The sequence below is a fragment of the Anas platyrhynchos genome, chromosome 12 (genome assembly GCF_047663525.1).
Source record: "Anas platyrhynchos isolate ZD024472 breed Pekin duck chromosome 12, IASCAAS_PekinDuck_T2T, whole genome shotgun sequence".
NCBI lineage: Eukaryota > Metazoa > Chordata > Aves > Anseriformes > Anatidae > Anas > Anas platyrhynchos.
Window position 1 is genome coordinate 7,948,783 of NC_092598.1, and position 19,873 is coordinate 7,968,655.

General features: G+C 38.8%; 1 protein-coding gene and 1 long non-coding RNA gene across 9 annotated transcripts in view; one reads left to right on the forward strand and one right to left on the reverse strand.

Annotated features, from left to right (window-relative positions):
• Window positions 1-19,873, reverse strand: part of CDH8 (cadherin 8) — a 204,712-nt gene that overhangs the window by 131,843 nt on the left and 52,996 nt on the right. Inside the window, exons 1-3 of one of the 3 annotated variants that reach the window (XM_005018256.6) lie at window positions 17,449-17,942; window positions 2,692-2,782; window positions 2,336-2,598 (exon numbers count right to left, since the gene is read on the reverse strand). In XM_005018256.6, coding sequence (XP_005018313.2) covers window positions 2,336-2,598; window positions 2,692-2,773 — 345 coding nt within the window. In that variant the 5' untranslated portion in view covers window positions 2,774-2,782; window positions 17,449-17,942. Of the gene's footprint in view, window positions 1-2,335; window positions 2,783-17,448; window positions 17,943-19,873 lie in introns of those variants that run through there. The other 2 variants (XM_013098274.5, XM_038185527.2) reach the window with 2 other exon arrangements.
• Window positions 17,801-19,873, forward strand: part of LOC140003477 (uncharacterized) — a 59,268-nt gene continuing 57,195 nt past the window's right edge. For 5 of the 6 annotated variants that reach the window (XR_011812234.1, XR_011812237.1, XR_011812232.1 and 2 more), the window contains exons 1-2: window positions 17,801-17,937; window positions 18,455-18,565. This is a non-coding gene — a long non-coding RNA (uncharacterized lncRNA). The other variant, XR_011812233.1, reaches the window with a different exon arrangement.

The following is a 19,873-nucleotide window of genomic DNA, read 5'->3' on the forward strand; positions in this document are numbered from 1 at the left end:
AAAGATATACTTGCTAAAGAAAGGCAGAGAATAAAGGAGATACCCCAGCTGTGCAAAATCCTTTGGCAGGGGACAAAATGGACAGGTTGGAGGAAGAATGTAAGTAGAAAAGAGATGAGGAGGAACTAGGTAAGTGAGATTCTACTGAGTTCTGAAAAGAAGGTTGTTTTTCAATTACAATGGATAAGAAACCATGAGGGTGACAGAGGACAAACCATAGCCCAGCTTCATGGAAAATGAGAGCACTTTGCTCGTGACATTCTGTACACCTTGAAGTTTTGGGAAGAAGGATTGCCATGAACTATGATTGAGGGAGTTGCTACTTTAAAGTCAGGAAGGACTAAGAGCATGTCGGCAAGATGTGGAGTACTTCTGTGGCCATTGACTACAGCAGAGTTTGAAAGTGCCTGTAGTACTCAAACCTTAGGGAAAGAATTCAGAAATATCGATGATTTTATAGATATATTTTTGTGTGTGTGTGTGTGTGGTGTTTGGTTTTTTTTGAAAAGAGAGTGATAAACACAGACAAGAATTACAAGAATATTTTAAGCCACTTTCAGGAATAAACCACGGATTTCTTCCTGTGGGAGCAAATTTCACTTTTTGCTCTTTTCCATCTATATCATGTGGTGTTTTAATTATGCAGCAGTCTCAACAAATAGATTGTCACAACATTTTAGAGTAGCTAATTCTATTCTAAATGCCAGCAGAAGATGGGATAATGTCTTTATTGGTTTGGCTTTTTTTAACCCACCCGCTTCTGTTCATTAATGATGAAAAATTCAAGATATTATATCAATTAAACAAACAGACAAACAAAAAAAAAAAACACATATTGTAGAAATCTTAAGACTCAGATGCACGCTTAAAATCAAACTATTACAAAGCACAAACTAAGGTATCTCCCCAACTACTTAAAAACAACTGAAAATCATTTTAAAAGCTTATGTAAATAGGTAATAACACACTCTGAAAATAACAGGTTGGAGAAAATAGTTTAAGAAAATATTTTAACGTCTGAAATAAGCATATCACTGTCCCTCTGAAATTGAGATTCTTCTGACCAAAGAAAAATTAATGAGAACAGATCAACAATAACTGATCTGAATTTAAATTAACATAGCTCTCGAAAGCTACTGGATTTAAAGTTTATTATGCTGTCTGACCCTAAGTTTAGGCTACAAAGTGAATATAGTAGGGAAAAATTAGAAATATGCTTTACCTATAATTTCTTTGATAATAGGTATAGTGGTTGATACTCATGATACGTGATCCTATATGCTGGTCATTTACCCAGAGAATTTCCAAAATTATCACAAGGTTAATTGACATCCATCAATTTGGTTTGCATCCATCAGTTTGGTACACAATTTTAGTGGCCAAAAAAATACATCAATTTGCCCTTTTTTTTTTTATAGGAATTTAAATTTAGAGATAAACATGCACAGTATTAATAATTTCTCACTGTAGACCAGATGTATTGAGGATCAGATAATTCTTTCCTAAGAGTAATTCTAAGATAATTCATTCCTTGTGAATGCAGATGGCACATGATCTCTTTTTAGAGAAAGTGCAAGTCTGATACACTGACTGGGGGTAACACACAAAGCTACGAAAAAGCTAATGCATGGCAAGAATTAGAGGTTTAAGGCAACAGTCAAACTAGAACACAAGGAAAAACATGGTAATTTTCCTTCTGTTCTTTTCATCTTCCTAACTTTGAAACTAAACTAAAAAAACTGTCACAATAATGTTATTTCATATGCGTGTATATCAGAATTTCCCTATAAACTAGCACCTTGTACTTTGCCATATATACCGCTTTTTGATTTATGATTTTTTTTTTCTATTATTGTTTTTACAAAATTCCCGAAGCACAACTGCATTCTGTGTAATCAGACTGGAGACAGAAAATGACCTATAAGAGTAACAACCTTTTTGAATGAACAAAGAGGAACATATTTTGAATTCAAAGTAACATATTACTAAAAGCTGCTTTAGTGAAGAGTCTGCACCTGACAGAGATGCAGAGTGATGACTAATGATGTAAAAGAAAGGATGTGTATATGCTCATGCATTTTTGTCATAAAAATGAAATATGTATAATTTTATAGCAAATAGTGGGCTAACTAACCAGAAAAACATATCCTTAAACGGAGGTATATTTAAAGCACGAATTTATGTATATTAGAGAAGAATTTCAGAATGACAGAGCATCTCAAATTTAAATTTCTTAGCAGAGTTCAAATGACTGAAGACCTTCACAAGCTATACATTTATATATTCAGAGAAATAAAAAAAAAAAAAAAAAAAAAAAAAAAGAATGTTGCCTTACCCGGCCAACTAGTATTGGTTCAGGTCCAGAAAATTCTTCTAATACAAACATTTGATTCCAAACCCAGCCTCTCTTGGAGCGGTTCAAAACCCTTTGTTCTTCAGTTAGCCTTTTTAGTCCTGTACTGGATCCACTTGGTAGTACTTGAGATTGATTCATTGGAGCCATAAAAATGGAAGGAAGTACAGTAATCCATAATATTATTAATGGAGTCCATGTATCCATAAGCATTTCCGTTAGTCTTTCTGGCATTGTACCACAAGCTACGCAAATCACCACAGAAATGAAATTATTATTTTGCTTTCCTCCAGACTGCAGCAATCCAATTCATCATGCAGTACAGAACATTTACTTACAGCTCCTCCATGTGTTTACAGCACAGTCAATGTAAAAATAGCTTAGATTATAAAAACATGATCCATTGAGTTTTCCAGTCATTAAAGATTCCTGGTGGGGGGAGAAAAAAAAGGTCATATCAGTGACTAAAGAGCTTAGGAAAGTGTTCCAAAAGATCTCATTTACTTTTACATCATAAACAAGCCACGTTAGGTTTTCAATTTGTAGTATGTAATACTAGTGTATATTAAATAGTTTAAAACAAACAAACAAACTTAAGCAGTTCTGAAAATTCCTTCATTGCCTGAAATAGTGAGGGAAGACCCAGATGAGTGTTCACACACACTCAGGAACACATTTGACTTGTAGTTTGTCTTGGAGCCTGAAGATGTTCTGGCCCTATTATTAGCCTATACTTTAAATGCGGTCATAAACGCTTAGCACTTAAAATAACAAGAAGTCAAATAAAATAATGATCTTCCATATAGACTTATCTTCTTTTCCTCCACCAGAGAAAAAGATTTGCTTCTGCTAAGCGTATAAAGCTCCAATAGTACGTTCTCATATCAGTAATCATCAAGCTGCAACAGCACTGATCTCTGCAAAACCTTCACAACCCAATAGAGGAACAAGGCTGGTAAGTCCACTGCGAAATCCACGATTCCCAAAACGGAACACTACCAAAGCCCAGGTAAGCTCATTTATGCACGTCTGCCCTACAGGACTCTCGGTGTCTCTCTCTCTCACTTTCAGAGAAAACACGCAGTCAGATTTGATTCCAAAGACATTTTCCTTGGTAGACATTTGGGAGCATTTAGTCTGTCTTTCTCCACCCACCCTTCTGTGTATTAGAAGGCCACATCAGGTCTCACCTCAGCGTAAATGTTCCCTAAAACGGACAAGTAAGTTAACATAGCTGGGCTAGCTACTGCCACAGTGATTGGCAAAACCTGAAATGCAGCCATAGAACACTTAGCAAGATAAATGCAGCACAGCTCAGGGAGAAGGGCTACATTACAGCTACTCTAATGAGGCTGGAGTTTTGTAAAAAGATTCCTGATACATTTTCATTGACTGATTCATATCCAAGCAATCTCAAGAGAAACCATTGTATACTAGGAAGGCAGAACTGCATACTCACAAACTTACACCATACCTAAGGCTGTTTTTTTCCCTTTAAAATGAACATCTAGTGTTGCTGGACTACAGAAATCTTGTAGGGGCTGTTTATTGGGGGCTGGGTTGTGTTTTTTATTTTTTGGATTCAGACACGCTCATGGAGGAAGACATTTGAAGATGTGAATAATGCCAATACATGTTAGCTGTTATTTTAAAAGCAAACAATGTAAAAAGTCATATTTTTTTTTAAACTTCAGTAATTGCCAAAGCAACTGTGAAATGTATTGCATGAAAATCTGAAACTGTGAGAAACTTGTCTTCTTAAAAGGGGAGAAGAGCTGTTATCAGACTAAAACTCAATATCTCAAATACCATGGAAGAATGGTGAGCTAATAGCGCAGTGCTTTGACAATGCATCAAGAATGAGGTGAATACCCATTACGGAAGTAACTGTGTAGCTTAGAAACATCATTTAGGCCTCATTGCCAACTGAGATGGAAAGAAAAGAAATCAGAGAATACAATGTGCTTTTGCAATGAATTTTTTTGGAAAAAAATGTGAGAAGGAAGAGAGGTCTTCAATATTTCTACCTTCTCTAAGTTCCAGAGAAGAGAAAAGTACATGGAGCAAACACTCAAATGGCTCAATGGAAGGGTCTGCCAAATCACTTCTTAAAGCACTTTTGGTCTCAGGAATTAAAGGGAGGCTATTGATGCCACTGTCTGGCACGTGTTAAAAGGCCAGATTTCCTGGAGCACATTTGGCTGTAGAAGGTAGCAGAAGAGAGAATCAGCCAAACTTGAAACAACATTACACAGTTCATTTGTATGGGATCCTTGTGGCATGAGTGGACTTGTATGCATGTGCATTGAGACAGGTTTTTCTCATTCTTCCAGTGGAGCAAGAATTGAAACACAGGAGAAATAGGACCACTGTAAAACAGAGTAATAGCCATCATTTTCAACCAGTACCCAGGATTAAACTCAAAACTGGGACAATAAACTGAAAGCACAATTGAAGAGTCTTTTTCCATCACTGAGGAGCTCCAGTGTTTATATCCAAAGCGATGTTTGACCCAGAAATGGAGGCCCACCAGAAACCAACTACTATGCTATACCTTTGTCCCTGAAAGCTTTAAAATGAAAAAGTAGGTCATGACTGATTTTCTTACTCTTCCAGTTCAAATTGCTATAGTGTTTTTCTTTTTTCTTTTCTTTTTTTTTTTTTTTTTTTTTTTTGCCTACTCACAAGACCAAGTAATAATAAGGTAAAGCACCTCTTTCATATTCAAAAGGCTATTTGAAAACAATTCCTAATTAATCTGCACAGGCTGTCTTTTTCTAAAAGAGATGAAATAAATGAGATAAAATACTATGATGCTCATAGAAACATTTTTGTTTGAAGTAAGAACAGGATATTTGTTTTTCAAGCTGCCACTCTGAATCTTTGGCAAGCATTAAGTTCACTTGTGTGCATCACTCCTCATTTCTACCCCCTGACTTCCTGCCTGTTACTCTTCACTTATCCCAGCAAATTTCGGTCCTATCCCCCAGCACTAATGCATCAAGGCTCACTGTGACTGGACTGTCCTCATGGTAGTTCCCTATTCAGCAATACTTTAATGCAATCGAATCAAAAGCACACCAAAAATATTAATAATGCACACACAATGTCATTAGACCTAACTCAACGAAATAGCCCAGGGAAGGGTACCATTAGGCAAGCACAGTGAACGTGAAACTGTAAGAGATTCTCATGTGCCAGCTTTCCTGTAGGCACGTGCTAGGCAGTACAGTGTAAAAATATATATATATATTAATAATCTTTTTCATGTATCCATGTACATCATGGGAACATAATCCTCCTTTAACAGTAGATCTTGGTAAGTATCTCCACAGCTGAACCTAGACTGTTGGAGCTTTCTGAGAAACAGACTCTCATTAAACTGCTCTGTCAGTGAACAGTGGCATTTACTTTGTGCAATGCATGGAGATTTTACTTTCCCCAAATCTCTTGTCCAAATTTGGAAATAAATTTCCTTCTCCATTCCTGGGTGCAGAACAACATGTAGATAGTTGGGAACCAATTGAAGGCATCATTAAATGCTTGTCCCTGCAATTTTCATAGTCTAATAGGAAAATCAAGAAGCGCTGAGTTACAATCAGGTATAATCTTCTGGTTTAGGTGTGTAGGAGCACATGATAAGCTCCTGAAACAGGCTACTGTAACAGTACTAAACAGCCGCATGCAAAGGGAGCTTTTGGAGCCAGGAAAAACTGGCAGAAATATTATCCCTTCTCATGTTACATCAGGGTCTAAAGGAGTGATGAGCACGGACTGATGGTGAAGTTACTCCGAGAAGCCAAAACTACTTTGTGCTAAGTGACTGGGAGAGTACTAGCACATGGCCCTTGAAAGAGCATCTTTCCAGCTTCATAAAATTGCGTTGCTTTTGATAAAAACATAATGGCTGTGGGCTGTTTTCATTAACAAAACCTCACCATTCTCTAAGTGATTTCCCAGTATAGCACATGATATATGCAACTACAGATACAACTCTAATTCAGAAAAGCTGTTTACAAAACAGCCTGAGTTGGTCATGTGCCCCTGAGAGGGGAAAGTGCTATTTAAAATATAAAGAATATAACAAATAGATGAAAGGAAGTGTCACACTATGCCAGATAGCAGAGGTTCAGAGAACTGTCTTATGTTTCAAACATGTAAGACTATTTGTAAATTTGGTTATCCACGCATAATTTACAGAGAAATAGGGATAAAGCTAAGCAGTTTGTTTTCCACTTGTTCTACGTGCTGATAAACTTTAAGAAAAATATTATTCTATTACTATTACAAGAAAATTCATTTTGACAAGTCAGAATCCAGTATAACAGAAGTCATAGTTGATATTCTAACTGATGATGCTTCTCATTTTGTGTAACATGTTTTGAAAGTTTTGTGGTTCCTAGCATATCTGAAATAATTTCATTGCAGTTATTTTAGAGTCAGCTTGTAGCTTTAAAAGGTAGCCACTGGAATGCAGTAAATTTGTTAAAAAAAAAAAAAGATTACAAAGGTTAAAAAAATGTAGCTTACAAAGGTTAAAAAATGTAGCTTACTGTAGCTTAACTGCTTACTGAAAAAGAAGCAGAGTAAGATCATAAAAAGCTTTAAAAAAATCAATTTATTTTTAGATTTCAAACCACAGAATATCTATCTCAAGTAAACTACTTCATTACAGTGCTAGTGTGTTGACTTACACCATGATCTTAGTTTGAGATTTTACAGCCACTCTAGTGTTTCTTCGCATAAGAGACATATGGGGTCATCGTAAGATCTACAAAGGTGGTATTTTTTTGTTTTGTTTTGTTTTTTAAGTAAATTCATTCTTCATTTACCTTATCATTCATAGTGATAAGCAAGAGCTAAGACCTTCAACCTCGCTACTTCATTAGGGTATATTTTATCAATTACTAAACGGATGTTATTAAGTTAAAAACAAAAAAATAAAAAGAAAAAAAAATCATGAAACACTTTTATATTAAAAAAATTACACTAGAGATGCTAGAGAAAAGTTGGTGGTGTATGCAGAGAGCAAGTTTTTGTGGAGTTTACAGAACCTTTTAGATTTTGGATACTAAATGAATCTTTTAGCACGTATTCAGAAGACTGATATCAGACTGTCACTATATGATGAGGTAAATGAGACATAAAATCAATGGAGTACCAGTGGAAATGTTTTAGATCTCTGCCCATAATCCCTACCTTTGACGCCTATTCAGTACAGGCCAACCTGCATCACAACACAAGCAGCCTCCAACAATAGATGAGAGGTGTTCATTTACCCATCGCCCAGAGTTCCAGCTAGCATGGTGTGGCAGCAGGCAGGCAGCCTTTGTATTTTGCATGTCTCCTTTGGAGCCTTGAAATTCCATCTGACCCACGGGGGGTTTCGTGTCCAAAAGAATAAATTGAATTCAATTTCTGCCAAAAATAAGGATCCTTCTTTCTGCCAAATGATTTGAGCTGTGGGTAATGATTTTCATATAGATTAGGAGAATAAAATAGCAAGGTTAATCAGGTGCCCTTAACAAAAATGTACATCTTGTGACTTCCTTTATTTGGAATTCATTAAGCACCAGTGAGTTTCTCTTTACACTATCACAAGTCTCCCACAGCTCATGATCAGGTATTGCATTTCCCCTGTCAATAGGGCTGCAAACTCAGGATCTTCATGGTCTGCACACAGGCATAAGTATTTTGTACCCTTTAGCATCTGTGAATTCCTTGTTATTGTTCAAATTACTTCCCTCCCCCCCAACTGTTTCTCCGTTTCCTGCCTTTCTGTCCCCACACCAGCTACAGTATCTTTTATGGTTTTGTTTTGGCTTCATATGGCTCTTCCTGTTCTTTATGCTCTTTAGGTATCCTCCGTACTGCAGGTATGGGCTGCACCATCACTTAGGCTTCCCAGTCCCATTTCTCCAGGCTTCAGACAGGGTCCTTTTCCATCAATTGCAGCAACATGATGCAAAGCCTTCCCACCATGGGAAGCACAATTATCTTTCCTCCACTGATCCTCGTTTAGCAGCACAGGAAAGCCTTAAGTTTTCAACAGTAAAAATATAAGGCCTTCGCACTCCCTAGCTTTTCAGTCTTACTTTTAGGAATCACTCCTACTTGTAAGAGAACTGCAATGAAGATTTTAATTTGTCATTAAAGCAGAGCTAAACCAAAGTGAGTCAGAATAGATTGAGACACCATAACCAACAAATAATCCCATCATCTCTGTCCCCTAATTTTGCTACACACTCATCCTGTTTCCAGCACATATCCACTCTGCTGTACCTGAACTCGATTTTAAATTGCAGCCACCTCATGTTTTTCCTGCAAAACAATGAGTACTTTTTGCTATGAACACCAATTATTTTCCAGTGGATTACTCATGCGCGTAAAGACTATTTACATGCAAAAAAAAAAAATAAAGTAAGAAACAGTTCTTCACCTTACTGAGAGATGAAGAGGGACTGAGAGTGCAACCATGTGCCCTACCAGGCAGTAGGTAAGATGTGCTTGCAGTGCCCACAAGTCAGAGCACTTGCGTGCCCTGGTATGCCCAGGCTGGGCTTCACTGCCTCTCTCATCTGCCAGCTAACTGCATGGGCAGCCACTCCCTAACCCAGTTCTGTCAAAGTGATCTCGTTAACTTAAACATTTTTAATAGGAAGGTGTCTTTTAAACCAAATTATTTTGACAGAGCTGGGTTAGGCCATTGCTCACGCTATTCTTCCACCAACAGCAATGCTAATTTACAACGCTCTTGCAGCCCCCTGCCCCCAACATGCCAGCTGCATGTGTCCCATCATCCTTCTCCATTCTCAGTTCCTCACTGCAGTTTATGGTCCCCTTCATTGTGCCATTTGTGAGACAACACCAGAAGCCAGATCAGCGAAATGACACGGCTTAAAAAAATTCCAAAGCTTCATTTCAAGAAGTCTTTTCCTTTACATTTATAAGCCAGATCATTGCCCAGATCTAGTTTACAGCATGGCTGCACAAGCAGTTGCATCAGCACAACTGAAGAGCCCATAAACTACAGGACAATGACAAAGTTTTGAAAACAGCTGTGCTGCCTAAGAGCATATGAAGCTTGGCCATGTACTTCAGAGAGCAGACACAAAAGGTTGAATCAACAAAACTGAATAGAGGGTAACTTCTGGAAAAGGGGAGGGAACGAGCAGCTACGGACAGATAAACTACTTAATAAAACTCTGGCAGACTCCTAGTATATTGCCATGGCAAGTCTGATGCAGCTCCATCCACTGATGTTGTCAGATTTTAGGGACGGAAATCTCTCCCAGGGGCTCAGCAGTAGCCAGAGGTGCTGTTCTGAGGCTGTCTCTATCAGAAGGGGAGCTCCCAGCCACCCTGACCACCTGCAGCACACACCACTGCTCGGTGGTGAGCCAGCAGCCAGGTTGTGGGCCGTACATGTTCTAGGCATGGCCCCAAGTCATAATTATACTTGGTAGCTGCTCTGAATTTTACTGGCTAGCAGTGATTTTAAGGGACTGTTATGTCACCTGGAGTTAACTGCAGCGCAAAGCAGCATTATCCACATGGCTTTTCCTCTAGGCAAAGCACCTGAAATTTCAGAGGAAGGAAAATGTTATGCTAACTCTGCACTAGCGTGCAGGGTAATGTACACTTGAGGAGTATTTCATGCTGTCAGATATGTGCAGGAAAGAATTCTGCCAATTGGTGCAAATCAACTGTCCAAGTTTGTATTATACATTTTGTGTAGCAATTTGCTTACAGTTGCTTAGTGAATCAAAGGCAGTTATCTAAAGAATTACTTATTTTAGCATATGGTGACAGATTCCACCTCTCTCTTTCCTTTGGTCTTACATTTTCTGTCCTACACAGATGCACACAGAGGAATTCACTGTGCAAATATATGCCACCAGGTTTTCTAAACTTAGTCATGCATTGCTGCTCTTTATAGTTAAAGATACCTGAGCAGTTCTTTAGGTTATTAGGCAAGTTTTTACACTTGCATCAAGTGCTAAGGGAACGTCTTAAGCACAGGACTCACCAGTTCTTACACCTGACATACAGCAGATGGAATCCATATGCTTGCACCGAGGTTATACCGACATACAGGTACACATACACAAATACAGAAATGCAATGGTTTCCTTGCTATATGGACCTATGATACTGAATGGAGAGGTTCTTCATCCATCTTTACATTTATTATTAGCAAAAGCTGGTCGCTTCAGTTTTTGGGGTATGTTTCAGGGGCAGAGGGAAGAATGAGAAAAGCTTTTTTGAAGACAAAGATTCCTCCTCCTTAGTTTCCTTACTCTTCTCCCTTAATTAGAAAGAACTGTGACTAGTGTCCCAGTGTCCTAGAGAAGAGGCTACTACAGGAAATAGGTCATTACACAACCTGACTAATGCTTTGGGATAGAGAAAATGCTACGTGCATCACACTGAAATGTATCTTTAATCGAACAATTTAACAAATTGGCCATTGTTCTTTGGTAACAGAATATTATTTGATAATCATACCTACAAGGTCTAATTTATGTTAGTGATTAGCTAAACCTTATGCTTTTTGTCAAATATTTACTTTTCATTAAAAAAAAAAAAAAGTGAGAGTACCTCCTCTATTGTAATCAACAGAATTTCTTGTTGGGGATATTTTTGTTAAGCTTTGATACTAAAATCAGTATAGGCCAAAGTTAAAGCTGCCAAGGCTCTGCTACTTTGTATGGAAACTGGTCAGCCTCTGGAGAAGCGTTCACTACTTCACACAACCAGAGTGCATAAATAAAAAAGTTGCCTTGCTAGCACTGCCAAACTATTTTTCTGGTACATTTTATTATTACTTGCATTGTATAGCATTCAGAAATTTCAGTCATGAGTCCAACTGTGCTAGACATTGTGCAGACACAGGACAAAGAGCAGTATGTGCTCCACAGAGTTTGCAATTGAAGTAATTGACTTGTTTGATTGCATTTCCACTCCAAAGGAATGAGTATCCATAATACTTTAGGTGGATTTTTATATTTTTTTAAAAAAGATAAGACAGCTGATACCAAAGGAATAGACATTAAAATGACGATATAGTTATTTTATGTCTACCACAGAACAAAAAGTATTTGTGAACTTCCCTTTCAGCTTCTTATACTTATAAAAGAAAAAAAAAAAAAAAAGATATCTTTCCAGGTGTATGGGAGTCAGATACCCTACTGATCTGTGTCAGAACATCAGTTCACCTCACGCCATCGTGCTGAGAAGCTCACGATGCAAGCTCAAAACGGAGAGAGAAGAAAGCCAAAACCTGTTTAAACAGATAAGGTGGTCCAGAAACTTAAACATGACAAAAATAGTCATATGTGCATTGTTTTCATTCTATAAGAAGGTAAGAGGAATAAAGTGGGTTTTATTCTCTAAAGTCCCCAGATTAAAGCGATTTTTTCTTCAACTAAAACAGAATTGTGTTACATACAGATTTAATAGCTCCAGCTCATGCCAACCTCATCTCTCAGACCAAGGTTCATTTTTCGAGGGTGTATTACATAATTTGAAGACCTATACCACTTTTAAAGGAGAGAGGGGAAAAAAGCTAGTTGTGCACAACAGGAAGAGTGCTCATAAAAAGGCAAACAGAATTGGCCTGTGACTGAGAATTAGGTGTTAACCACGCTCTGCCTAGGGCATCGTTTATCATGAGAGTTTCAGCAGCTGGGATGTGCTTATCCTGTACTTGCTGAAAAAATGTTTAAATATTAATGGAGAACATAAATATCTTGCTTTCTGGGCTTCTTTTCCGGTCCTTTTTTTTTCCTTTTTTTTTTTTTTTTTCTTTTAAAGAACAGAGCTCTGTTCTTTAAACTGGTTTTCTTTAAAGGATGTCAGATATTCTATATGTAATTAAGCAAAACACAGTAATTAAAGAAAAAAACACAAGTTTTCCTGACATATAATCTGATGAAACTAAAACTATAAAACCAAGTCTGCTCATCATGATTTAGTGAAAGCTATATCAACTTGTCAGCCACACACAAAAGTGAGCATAAACTAAAAAAGAAGAAATTTGATCATAACTGAACTTTTCTAACTACATACAGTACTGCTGCAGTAAACTTATTCAAATCTTTTTGCTAAAACAGATGAAGAGGTGAAGGTTTTTAATTTTCCATTTTTGAAGTTGACTACAGTTTTCCAAGCAACTCATTAAAGTCGATGGTAAAGAATTGGGGTCTTGCAACAAGATCATGTTTTTCTTTTGCCACATTGAGGTTTTTGTGGGTTTTGTTTGCTTTTTTTTTTAATCTGACTTTTGGAAAAGCACACAAATAAAGCTCAGACTGCAATACAGAATCCAAAGAAAATTTCACTAGCATTAAGTTCTGATGGTTTGTTCTTAAAACACAATCACAGCTATTCCATTCAATCCATAAAAGGAGTTCACACATAAAGCATTGCTTAATTATAAAAAAAAAAAAAAAAAAAAAAAAAAAAACACAAATAATGAACAGCACTACCTGTGAATACATACAGTTCATCTGCATTAGCATTTAGGGGTTTTAATATAATAATTTTATACATATATATGATTAGTGAAATCATACATATATTAAATATATACATATCTGTGATTACAATAATCAGTGACTGCAAAGGAAATGGATTTAAATGTTATTCTGTGTTCCTCAAATTAGTCTAAGCATTCATTGCTTCCTAAGAGTAAGCTACTTCAAATGAAAATAGAATATATTAGAAAGTTGAGGTGATGAATTAATGACCTCCAAGAGTGACTGGTTTCATAATATTATATTCCAGCTCCCACAGCTAGTTGCAAAGACCTCAGCAAGACACACTGAGCAACACCTTTTTGAGGCAGTCTGTAACTTAGGCACCACAGGGTTCAGTGGACACTTTTTGTGGAAGGTTTTGCTTCTTTGGATCTAAGATTGGTTACATTACTAATTCAAAGTCCGAGCAAGGTGCTGATTATCCTCAATTTCAGATTATTTTCACAAGCCATATCATGCTGCACACCTTGGAGAATCAATTCAATGAGTATTACCATTGCAGCTGATGGATAAAGGTTATAGTCTCATGCCTAGAAAGCAGGAATCAGTTTCCTGCCTGGAGTTAGCTGCTTTAAACTATATCCATTGGTACTGAACTGGATCAGAAGTCATCTTTCCATTTCAGCTTGCATGTAGCACTTCAGTCCCCAATGCTTTTTGCAGGCAAAATTATATTAATATAGTTGAAATGCCACTGTGTTGGTGTTATTTACTTGGTTGACAAAATGAGAAACTGAACAGATTCTAAAACAAAAGGATTAAGAGATCTATCTGAGAGGAAAAATATGTATATAAAAATTTGAAATATCAGACTGACTTGGACTTTATTTTGTTCTATTTCTATCTACTGCTCAAACAGTTATGTTCAGAAAGCTATGAAGTGAGCCACCTTTTCTATGGCAACAACACTAAGAAAAACGTTGAGTTTCCATCATCTAATTTAATTCTATTGATGTGATCTTATGGTAGCGATGATGCTTAAAGTGTTCCAAGCTCGAAATGCTTTAGCATTTCCCTCCCACTGAAAGAATTTGGTGTTATTTTAAACTCATGGTTGAAAGACTCTTATATGATTTTCAGGAATGCAGATATAACTCAGGTATATACCATAAAACACACAATTGTCATTATTAATAGTATATCCAAAAGGTCAGACTAATGACGTTGTAGAGGATAACAGAACACAAAATGAATACTGCTGAGATATTCAGTATCTTACGGTTCTTGGATATGCTATAAAAACACTCATTTATACTACATAACATAAGCTGTGGCTTTCTGTTACAGAGTATTCATAACCATCACTTGGAGATGCAAAGCATCAAGAGATTACAGTATGTGTTCACAACTCATTCAGAAATTTAGAGGTCAGCTTATTTTCCCCTTGTCTTATTTTCCCAAAAGTCTCTCAGCTTTGGAAATGAAATTATCTCTATCTAACATGGGTCAAATGGGGGGATTCCAGGCCCCCATTTTCAGTAAGTGGCTGAAAAAGTTCCAGCTAAAGTCTCTAGGGCACTTAGGTTTTCCAAAATGAGTTCTTTAAAAAGTAAAATCTGCAAGTACATGATAAGAAATAGAGTGAAAATTCAGGGAGTACTTCAAGGGGTGAGACAGATAAATCTGTATCTACAGGCAATTATTTGTTCTTACCTGTAATGGCTCTAAATACCAAAGAAAGGATTTAATATTTTTATTTTTTATTTTTTTCTAGCAAAGAAGACTGCAGCATATTTTCATAGTGATATAAATAAAATGTTCAAAGATCAATTAATGGATTATTTTTTAAAGATGTGGTATTATTGGAAAAAAAATAAAGATTACCATTGACAAAGAAAATCAATTTAAATCTGATTGTGGGACTCCTTCCCCATTTACAACTCTGTTTTGGACCTCAGTAGCTGATGGGAATGAATGAACTATATAGAAAAATCACAGAGTGACTTTGTCTAAGGAGGATTCTATCTCTCACAAATATGAAGACTTTTTTTTGAAGAAAGGTATAAACGGAAAAGATGTCCTATACATGGATACTTCTTATTAAAGCCAGCTTTGTTTGTTTAGACACACATACTTCTTACTTTTTTAATCTCGTAAAAAAAACAGACAAAGTAACTCTCTTGGCTAGCAGTCTGCTCAGTTAACAAATTGCTCACCTGTATATTTTAAGAACCTACTTCCATGAATACTTCAATCTCTGAAGACATTGAAGGCCCTCAGCTTACAACTGGGCATACAAACCGAAGTTCTCTGCATCCAGGATGCAAGTTTTACAAGAAGGGAGAGCTAATACATAGTAAGCCTAAGAGGAAGTTAGCAGAAAGCTGCGCTCATTCTATATGCAATGAGGTAGAACAATAAGGCTGAACAGATGAAAACCTTACACATATTACATTATAATCAGTTCCCTTACTAGGGTTTTCCTGTCTCAGATATTCATACGACTAGGTTGGGAGGTGATACTACAGAGAGTTTTTGGTTTTTGATATTATCACATTTTACGGATGTAAAATTTGATAAATACAGAAGTATGCACAATACTAACCACTTCTAGCTGCTTTATCATTTTTTAAGTCAGGTGAAGGGCACACTGGGGTAATTTTTCAGTCTTCCAAATATATTTATTATTTATTTATATTTACTGAGAAGCTTATCATGAAGTCTCCTCTTGTTCATAACAGTCTGGTATTGAATCTAGATGAGGAATACCATTCATACAGAAGTATTGCATATTTCTCCTCATCCTTATTGCAGAGAAACTTCAAGAATGTACAAAAAGAGGATGAGCAAAGTTAAGAGGATTCTTTATCTATAGCTTTGGTAGTTATCAGCTCTGTTCTTTAATTGAAACTGAAGTGAGCAGCTGTTAGCTTCCCTTCTATTAAGCACTAATGTGGTAGATTTGAAACAATAAACAGTTAACGTTATTTGATTTCTCACAATCAACAGCCCCCCCAAAAAACATCTGGCAGCAATACCCAGAGACAAACGACTAGCCATTTATGCGATCAAGCTGACTGTTTAAAAGCGTCAGCCTTTATGAAAATTGTAAGAATATTTATTCCTACATTCAGAGGGAAGAAAGACAGAGTCATTTGCATGAAACAGAGCGTGTGCATTTGTGCCTGTCTGAAACAGGGGAAGAGGGAGGGAGAAGTGAGTGCATGGAGTTTGATACCTGTTGGCAACACAAGCAGGTTTGTGTAACGCTGTTACGTGCCAGGTTGGATAGATTCCACTCTATTTAGTCTGGTACTAAATGCAAACTGTTTGAATTGAGACAGATTCAAGACATGACTGAACAGCAACAAACCACAAAGGAATTCCTGCCTGCGTTAAGCGGTGTCACCTTCATGGCGGTAGGCACTGTCTGAATAAGGATTTGAGTTAATCTCTTCTATAATATCCACAGAGAAACTGCCATCAGTTTTCTGTGCTGAAGCTTTGCAGTTCTATACCTTGATCCAGTGCCTGCCAGGCTCCCCAGCCAAGCACTGTGTACAGGTCTGATGCTGTCTAGCAGGGATGCTGTCTGACAGCTCCAGTCTCCTGACTGGGATGCTGCTACCCAGCAGATACTGTAGCCAAGCAGAATCTAGGGATGTGTTACCCCTATGCCTTCCTCAAAGAGGAGAGGAAGTGTTCAGTGGAAGAGCTGGCTTCAGGGGTCGACAGACTCCTGCATTTCTTCTCTGGGAGCTTTAGCAGTGATGCAGCTAACGAGTGACTGGAGCTAAGGGGCTTTCTCCCTCTCCGAAGTTTCAGCTGGCTGCATTATCTGTTTAGTCAACCAGACAGGGAAGCAAAACAACTTGTGGGACAGAGATGACTCTTGGCTAGTTACAGCTAAATATTCATTCTGCTCTCAGCTTCTAAGGGGAAGAGCATTTCTGAGATACTTTCCTTTCTGAGAGTAGGAAGCTATAATACCGTTTTTACTTATTTATTTATTTATTTGAAGGGTGCAAAGCTTGGGGGGGAGGAAGGTGGTAATAAATCAGGGGGATTTCCCCCCCCCTTATGGTTCTTCCAGCCTCCTCCTCCCTCATTTACATATCTGGCTAGTGGGTGATTTTTATTCTCAGCACGAAAACTGCAATCTATTTCAATGCATGAATGCAGCCCTGCATCTATTCAACACAGTGAAATAGCCCAAAGATTTATTGTACCAAATAAGAAACCAAGGAGAAGAAACGGGTTGTCTAGTGTTGGAAACAACCCTCTTTGATCCAAAGTCCTCCTGATCCTTTAGAGGAGGGAAGAAAAAAAAAAAAAAAAAGAAATAGCCACAGCACCATCACCACCACTCCTCCTCCCAAGGGGAAAAAATAAATGCTAACTACCATCTCATGACATTTTCATTATCAGGAATTTTCAAAGATCTGACTTAATGAGCCACTATAGTTCAGCCTAATACCGTACCTATTAAGGAGGAAGGCACTCGCACAGTGCACCTTGCGAGAACGCAGACAGGCACTAAGTCAAAAAGAAATCTACAGAGAGACAGCCCTCCGCCAGCGAGACATAAATAATACTAATAAAATGAATACTCACTCTTTCAAGGACCAAGGAAGCAGCTCGCTGACAGCCCCTTCACACACGGATTGAAAGTGTGAGGTAAAAAAACATTAGGCAGTCCCTGTGAATAGGCAGGATTCTCCAGATCTTCTTTTCATGCTTTTTGAGGCTGCTGATGCTGGAGGAGATGCTGGTTACTTAGCTTCTCGGGTTTCTGTGTCTGCATGCTAAAGTGCAGTTATTAATTTCTCCCTTTGCACAAGCCACCGGCAGCAGCACGTCTCCAGCAAAGCAGGGATATTCCAAATAAATCCACTAATTCCGGCTCTGAGCGCTCCAACGTGCCTGCCTGCCAAATGTAACTGTGAAGTGATGTGGAAAAGTGAGCTGGGAGCCTCCCCTGACAGCTCTTATTGGGCTGATCTCGGAGGCAGGTCTAGCGCTTAGAAATTCATGTAAGCAGTTTTGGGCGGCTTTTTTTTTTCGCCCCTCTCCTTCGCACCCCCCCAGCCAGCCTTTAACCCGGTAAGCACACAACTTTTCCACACACCGCGGAGCCACTCGTTCCCGGGGAGCGGCGGCAGGCGCTAACTCCGAGCCGGGGCATTTCCCTCAGGCCGGGCAGGAGGGCGCCAGGGGGCGGTGGTGGTGATGGGGGGGGATGCTCTCGGAAAAGCAGGGTCCCTAGGGAGCAGCCCACCGGGGCTGGGATGCGCCCGGAGCGGCGGGAGGGAAGGAGGAGGCGAGGGAAGGAGCCCCCGACCTCTGAGGTGATTCCCGCCGCCAAGGGGAGGCCGGGGCTGCGGCACGGGGAGGGAGGCGGGAGGCCGGAGGGGACGGCGAGGAGAAAGGAGCCCGGAGAGGGACAGGGAAGGGCACGAAGCGGCGGGGTGGGACGGGAGGCAGCTGTTCGTCTGTGACAGAGCCTGCGGGAGACACAGGCAAGCACTCTGGGGCTGGGGAAGGCGTTATTTAAGCACCTCTCACAAACAAAGCCCAGAGAATCGCAGGCATTTAAATTTTCTCCCGTACTGTCTTAAAGCCAAGGGTGACAATCAAATTTCAGAGGAGGAGGCTGAAGCAGCATAAAAGCGGAACAGAGCCAAGACCTCTTCCCCCCGGCAAGAGATGGCTGAAGGGCAACCGTGGTACAGTAAGTTGTTCACCATGACCCCCTTTCCAAACCCTCTGAGAAGGACAGCGCTGGGACCGTGTGCAGTCCCATCCTGGCAAGTACTGGAAGGGGTCTAAGAGACACAGTGCCCCAAGTAGCCCTAGTGCCTGGTGGCTTCCAAGGGCTGAAGGTTGCTCAGCCGTCTGAGACTCAGCAGGGCTTCAGGCAGGGCTGGGAGCCAAGTGCGCCAGGGGAGGGAAGCACAGGAGGCAACAGAGCAGGGAGCCCTTTGCCCACCTTCTTCAGCCACTCACTTCTCTTCTGTTTTATGTTACACATCTTATCTATTAGCAGATGAAATGCTTATATTTAAATGTTAGAAAGCTGATCTACATAGTTAACATAGCCTTCCCACCTTCCACACATTTACCGTTTGCCAACGGATAAAGGATCAGTAGTGTTAGAAGCAGCAGGTACAGACAAAGGTACAGACTGGCTCATAAGCTGGTCCAACAATTCTCTAAGAGTGTTGCTGGAGCTTTAAGTACACTCACTTTCCTCATCATTCTACAGCTGTAGACAAGCAGTGAATAGAGTTTGTTCAACTTTATTTGAAGGGTGGTCATTTTCAACTCATCTATGTTACCTGAAAGTCTTGTAATCTTAAGCAAAGAAATAAGATGACTTCCCTTGAAGATCCATCTACAGCTACAGAAAGAAAGTGGACCCTAATATTTTCCTATGTAGTAATACAATATAATTTAGTTTCGTGATTGTTAGTCTTATTTTTCATGCTGATGCTATACATGTATGTATGTGAGTGAACAGCAGAAACACCTGCATGTGGAGCTCTTATGTGCTTCACTTTAACTTCCTAGGGAATATAAAAACTGTTATTTCAGGTAACAGGTGCACCTCTTGCAGAATGTTCATTCTGCAAAGCCCCAAACTCAGAATATGGGAAAATATAGCTGGAATTTGACATGATTTTCAAGGGCAATGGAGACACCTAAGTATTTCTTTGCTCCTCTCTGCCCAAAAATTTACTTACGAAGCTGTGAGTCTGGGATGATTACTTGGAGTATAGATAAAATACATAACACTTGACAAGGCAGACAGAGCTTTGAGGGAAATACAGAACATTTTGCAGGGAAAAAGATGACATCAATAGTGTTGCTTCCCTTTACTAGGGGTTCCACTGAGGCAAAGGGTATTTTTTCCTCTTCCATCCTTTCACCATGGAACAGCACAATGAGAATATAGATAGTATCACAAAAAAAGATCATGTTTTAAGTCTACAGTTTTACCCTGTGAATCAATGTGTTTGCAAACTTTAAGTTTCAGTAA